Source organism: Triticum dicoccoides, chromosome 1B, assembly GCF_002162155.2.
Source record: "Triticum dicoccoides isolate Atlit2015 ecotype Zavitan chromosome 1B, WEW_v2.0, whole genome shotgun sequence".
Classification (NCBI taxonomy): Eukaryota; Viridiplantae; Streptophyta; class Magnoliopsida; order Poales; family Poaceae; genus Triticum; species Triticum dicoccoides.
The window spans coordinates 550,242,101-550,248,953 of NC_041381.1; the positions used below are offsets into that span (position 1 = coordinate 550,242,101).

Consider the following 6,853-nt stretch of genomic DNA (forward strand, 5'->3'; position numbering starts at 1 on the left):
CGAAACCCCTTTCGGTGACACTGGTCATCACCCGGTACCCCCAAAACAATTTCGGACTCTAATACCATTCGTCCAATATATCGATCTTCACCTCCGCACCATTCCGGAGTTCCTTGTCACGTCTGAGATCTCATCCGGGACTCCGAACAACCTTCGGTAACCACCATAATGGCTCAACTATACTTATATCGTCACCAAATGTTAAGTGTGTAGACCCTGCGGGGTCGAGAACTATGCAGACATGTCTGATACACCTTTACGGTCAATAACCAATACCGGGACCTAGATGCCCATATTGGTTCCCACATATTCTACGAAGATCTTATCGGTCGAACCTCAATGTCAAGGACTCTGCTAATCCCGTATGCAGTTCCCTTTGTCTATCGGTATGTCACTTGCCTGGGATTCGATCATCTGTATCTCCATACCTAGTTCAATCTCTTTACCGGCAAGTCTCTTTACTCGTTCCGTAATACAAGATCTCGTGGCTAACTCATTAGTCACATTGCTTGCAAGCTTCTTGTGGTGTTGTATTACCGAGAGGGCCCAGAGATACCTCTCCGTCATACAAAGTGACAAATCCCAGTCTTGATCCATGCCAACTCAACAGACAGCCTCGAAGATACTTGTAGAGCCCCTTTATAGTCACCCAGTTACGTTGCGATGTTTGGTACACGCAAGGTATTCCTCCGGTGTCAGTCAGTTGCATGATCTCATGGTCATAGGAACATATATACTTGACATGCAGAAAACGATAGCAATAAACTTGATACGATCATATGCTATGTTTATAGTTTGGGTCTTGTCCATCACATCATTCTCCTAATGATGTGATACAATTATCAAAATGACAACTCATGTCCATGGCTAGGAAACCATAGCCATCTTTGATGAACGAGCTAGTCTAGTAGAGGCTCACTAGGGACACGTTGTTGTCTATGTATCCACACATGTATCTGAGTTTCCGATCAATGCAATTCTAGCATGAATAATAAACGATTATCATGAACACGGAAATATGATAATAACCAATTTATTATTGCGTTTAGGGCATATTTCCAACAGGCGTTGCTCCTGTTGTTCTTCTTTCGCGGCCATGGAAGTGGAAGAGAAGAGTAGCTTAGGGCGATGTCAGTTCACATTTTAGCTGTTAAGGCATTTTGATCCTTGACTTCAGTCCCGACGGTGTTTGGATCACGACAACCGACCTCTGCTTGCTCACACCGTCTGGTCGAATGGCGACAACTTGGCAATGTGGCCTCTTTACCTCCCGGCACAAAAACCAAATGGGAGGTTGTAGACCTTGGCGTGGGTGTAGCGGCAAGTTCCCCGACCCGGTTCTCAGGGACTAAATTCCTATCAAGCTTTCTAATCTGGGGTCCTTTTCATAAAAAATGAGGAATTTTTATGCTTTGTTGTTAGTTTGGGGTCCTGGTGCTCGCAGTAAATTGTAAGGGCATCTCCAATACCGTGCAGCAAACCAGACACATCAAATATCCACGGAACATTCGGATGCAGACAACAGTTAGGTAAGAGGCCATCTAACCTGGTGCACCAAATGCCCGCCCCTATTTATTCCTATCTCCAGAGCACACAAAAGAATTAAAGATAAATATCATCATTTGTTCATAATCGTGTTGCGCAAATATTCCAATGCAACAATAATTCAAATATAAATACTATTATAATTCAAACATGAAGTTTTCCAATAAAATAGTTTACATTTGAAAATTCAATTAATTGCCTCATGCATCATCATCGTTTCATCCTCACTTGACGAGAAGTATCAATGAACACGGTGTAGAAGTACTTCTCGTCCACATCCATGATGTTGCTTCACAGTAAACAACAAAATGTCAATAGATTTGGCTACGACATTTGGCCGAACATTTGCTGGGCATGTCCGCCATGGACACAAATGGGCAGGGCGGAGGGTACCTGGGCGACGCCCAGACCAGGGGTGGAAGGAAGGCGTAGGCGTCCAGTTAGAGCGACGGAGGTCCAACAAGGCTTAGGCGGCAGAGTGAGTGGTACAACAACGGTGTCGGTCTCAGACTACGCGGATAGAGAGCAAGGGGAGGGGCAAAGTGAGAAAATCGAGGCTCGGGTGAGATTTTTGTGTGGGCTGTGAGTGTCAAAGGCCTACGTGAAGGATGTCTGAATGTGTGCAAACTTCCTCCGATTTTTCTTCCGGTTTATGAAATTTCTGATGTTTGGACCACACTGCGGACGTCTGATGCACGGCGTTGGATGACCTAACGTGTTCCATGTCATGGACCTGACATTTGTGGGCTTTTATGCACATATCTGGAGCTGCCCTAACGTAGCGTTTCGGGGTCCTTCCGGACCCTTCTTTGTGTTAAAAAAAGATGGAATAGGTGAATAGCTGCCTAATTGGCACGCGTGGCAGCCACCAGCTGGGTACATACTACATCCGTCCTGGTTTATTGGTCCTTTTTGTATTTTATGCCAAACTTTGACCTTAACTTTAACTAATAAAATATTAATGCCCAAAAAATAATATCATAAAAATTATATTCAAATACGAATTAAATGATATAAATTTTCGTGACATGCACTAACATTTTGTTAGTTAAATTTATGGTCAAAAGTTGACACAAAATACAAAGAGGACCAATAAACCAGAGGTAGTAATACATAGTACCTCCGTCCTGGTTTTTTGTCCTCTTCGTTTGACCATGCATAGACTGATAAAATTTTGATGCATGTCTAAAAAATTATATCATTGGAATTTGAATATATTTTGCAACGGTACTATTTTTTGGGATGTGCATTAACATTTTGTTAATTAAACCAATGGTTAAAATCTAGCATAAAATACTAAGGGGACCGAGGGAGGTAGTAGGTACTCCCTCCTTTCCAAAATGTAAGGCGCGGTTTGACTTTTCTGGTCTTCGTTACATAACTTTGACTAAGATTTTCATGTACTCTATGTCTATAAAATTAGTATACATACATATGAAATAAAATTGTTCTGCAAGACAAATATGATGATGCCATTTATACGTGTTCAATCCATATATATTGATATATATTAGTGGTCAAAGTCGTGCATCAAAGACCGTAAAAAGTCAATCGCGCCTTATATTTTGGGAAGGAGGGAGTATTACGGGAATCCAAGTCGAAAGTCCTTTGAAGTGAGTGACTGAGTGAGCGAAACGACACGTATGATTGCTGACAAGTTTAACCCAATGCACATCAGCACGAGACTGAACACATGTCCAGCACATGGGGTCATTGTCTTCTTGTCTGCAGAAACGTGCCAAGTGCAACCTCGACCCACGCAGTTAGGCCTGCATGCAACACATGCACACGTGTCCCGTACGAAACCATGATCGGATGCATGAGAATAGCTGTATAGGCACACGACGTCTACAGGGCGGCCACCCCGATTTTCGGTAGCCCTGATGCAGTCACCCCAAGTTTTTGCCCTCTCTGGCATGCCTCATCCACTGCTTTGACAGCTGATACGATGCAATTCCACTCTCTGGATCAGCGACCTCTCAGCCTGATACGTACGTTCGCCGGTCGGACTCCCGGCGCCGCCGTCCGGCCGGTCTACGGACGTCGGTCGAAACGTGGGCCGCGGCTCCGATGAGTGCATGTGAGCCAGAACCTAGCAGTTTGAATCCTTCACGTACGTTGTTAAAGTGTCTAGTCTTACTACTTACTCCAACCACCAATCTTTTCAACGTTGCCAATCCCGGCCGGGCGCCGGCCGTGTCCATCAGGTCAGCTCAGCTCAGGTGCATGTCATGTCACATGATCCACACCCCGGAGCACTATATAACCTGCGCGCCACAGGCCATAATGGAGACATCAATTGGAGAGCACACTAGGAAAGCACATAGGCAACGCTGATATATCCTGATCGATCCATCCATCGTGGCCGGCCACAGCCATTAAGCCGACCCGTCCATCCGTCGAGCGCCGTCGCCATCGCGCGTTTATCGCCGTCCGGTGGATCGTGGAGACCGCATAAGTACCACGCCTCCAGCCGCTAGCCTGCGCCGGTAGCTTGCCAGCCAGGGAGAGAAGGAAGAAAAAATCATGCCGTCTCCGACCTCGGTCCACTGGCTGAGCCTGGTGGGAAGCGTCTGGCTGCAGACCATCAACGGCCCCAACTCCGACTTCCCCGTCTACTCGTCGGAGCTCAAGAAGGTCAAGGGCATCTCCCAGGTGCAGCTCAACTTCCTCGCCTTCGCCTCCGACGCCGGGAAGCTCTTCGGCTGGTTCGCCGGCGTCGCCGCGCTCTACGTCCCTCTCTGGCTCGTGGCCGTCGTTGGCGCCGCCTTCGGGCTCATCGGCTATGGAGTCCAGTTCCTGTTCCTGGACAGCCCCCGGCTCGCCTACTGGCACCTGTTCGCGCTCACCTCCCTCGCCGGCAACGGCATCTGCTGGATCAACACCGTCTGCTACCTCCTCTGCATCAACAACTTCGCCTCCGACAGCCGCGTCGCCGTCAGCCTCGCCACCAGCTACCTCGGCCTCAGCGCCAAGTTCTATACCACCATGGAGGACACGCTCAAGGGGCCCCGCTACTCCCCGGCCGAGAAGTACCTGCTCCTCAATGCCGTCGTGCCCATGCTCGTCACCCTCCTGGTGGTGCCGTCGCTCCGGGTGGTGAAGCCCGGGAGCGGCAAAAGGACCGAGTTCGGGTTCTTCGCCATGTTCGCCATCACCCTGGCCACCGGAGCGTGCGCCATCGTGGGCAGCATAGGGTCAAAGTCCCTCGGAGTCTCGTCCAAGGAGCACTTGATCAGCCTCTACGTGATGCTCGCCGTCCCGATCCTGATCCCGGTGGCGCTCAGGATCCGGGAGAGCATGGCCAAGATACGGGAGGCGGCCAACAAGAGGGTGCACAGAGTGCACGACCTCGGCGAGAACGGCATGTGCTGGCTCAACAAGGAGATCGAGGTGGCCACCAACGTGAAGGAGGAGGAGGAGGAGAAGGAGGCCGCCGGCGTGGAGCAGGGAGGTCAGGAGGAGGTCGGCGGCCTCGGGTTGCTACGGAGGCTCGACTTCTGGATGTACTTCTTCAGCTACATGTTCAGTGGCACGCTGGGTCTGGTCTTCCTCAACAACCTGGGCCAGATCGCCGAGTCCCGCCGGCTCGGCGACCCCTCCACTCTGGTCTCCCTGTCGTCTTCGTTCGGATTCTTCGGCCGCCTCCTTCCCGCCTTCCTGGACTACTACACTGCAAAGTGAGCCCACCTCACTCGCTCCGCTCTCTTCATCGTCACTTTTAATAATCTTTAGTCTTTGTTTATTACTGTACTTGATAGTACTAGGTTCTAACTGAGATGCTTTGACTTGAGCAGGAGCGGCTACTCGATATCGAGGACGGCGTCGATGGCGTCGCTGATGGCGCCGATGGCCGGCGCCTTCTTCCTGCTGATGGACCCGAGGGACATGCTGCTGTACACGAGCACGGCGGTGATCGGGACGTGCACGGGCGCCATCACCTCGGTGGCGGTGTCGGCGACGAGCGAGCTGTTCGGCACCAAGAACTTTGGGGTGAACCACAACGTGCTGGTGGCCAACATCCCCGTGGGGTCGCTCTGCTTCGGCTACCTCGCCGGGTTCCTGTACCAGCGGGAGGCGCGCGGGGCCAACCGCTGCGACGGCCCCGCCTGCTACCGGGACACCTTCCTCCTCTGGGGCTTCACATGCGCCGTCGGGACGGCGCTCTGCGCCGCCCTCTACGCGCGCTCCGGCAAGAGGAGCGGCGGTAACGAGGGACCAGAAGTTTCTGGTAGCGCAGGGGTGTAGCTCGAGGCGCCACACAATGGCACAATCGAGTGAATAAAAAAAAAAAATCTTCGTAGCTAGGTGATGTAACATCTTCTTGTTTCTTTCTTTTTTCCACTAGGGAAACATTCTGTTTGTTTTGTCTTGTTAGTTTTCTTGACTAAACTTCTCTCTGATCCCTGCCCTTTGAGGATCTGCGAAGCTCGACGCATGTAAAAGAACAGAACAGAGCACACGCATATATATAGAACTGGATGCTGAAATTCACGGTTTGTTTGAATAAAGTTGCCAGTGAATTCTCTGTTAAAATGGAACTTTGATGCAAAGTTTTTGGCGAATCGTCGATCCAATCAGATTTCCAAACGTTGGAGTACATCTACCAGCAAGTTGTTATTAGGCATAAATAGGCAGTTTGTTCGCCTGTTTCGATATACCAAAGGGAGTTCAGTTCTGTGTTTGTTTTGTCCTTGCACCTTGCAGTCTTCAGGTTTCTAAACTCGGCTAATGGATGATGCATTTGCCCTTGTACATAAGCGCCAACATATATATCCTACAATAGTAATACAGTTCCATGCGCATCATGTCACGATCAACACAAAAGTTTTACCCGGTCTATCAGTACTCTAATACTCTGCTGTGGCTGAAAAAATGCCTGCTTCTGTGGTGGACTGGTGGTCCTTGAAAAAGACGCCACTGAAGAAATGAGACGTCGTCGAGGGTGGAGTGCGACTAGCCACATGTTAATAGTTTCATGAAGAAGATCTCAAAAATAGAAGTTTGATAGAGACCTTTCCAACAATGAACGGTTACACATGAATGAGCCTCTAATTAATGGATAGTTCTATGTTGACTCGGAGGAAAATTATCCCTTAACTTAAGTTACTGCTTTAGTCACAGAAAAGTTTGATCACACTCTTCTGTATATGAATACTCGAGGTGTGCCTAAAACTGACCCTGTTTTGAGGTTTGAAAATGTATGGTTTCTTAGGGAATGAACTACCTGGAATGACCACATCATAGTAGGTTATAATATTGAAAGATGGCAACTTTTTTTAGGATTCTTAATAGCAGTATACCACAT

The 6,853-nt window shown here is 48.9% G+C and overlaps 1 protein-coding gene across 1 annotated transcript; it reads left to right on the forward strand.

Annotated features, from left to right (window-relative positions):
* The first annotated feature begins 3,856 nt into the window (after positions 1-3,856).
* Positions 3,857-6,081, forward strand: LOC119348683 (protein NUCLEAR FUSION DEFECTIVE 4-like). The gene is made up of 2 exons (XM_037616655.1): positions 3,857-5,225; positions 5,343-6,081. The coding sequence occupies exons 1-2, from the start codon at positions 4,072-4,074 to the stop codon at positions 5,791-5,793; spliced, it is 1,605 nt and encodes a 534-aa protein (XP_037472552.1). The 5' UTR covers positions 3,857-4,071; the 3' UTR covers positions 5,794-6,081.
* Positions 6,082-6,853: the final 772 nt, after the last annotated feature.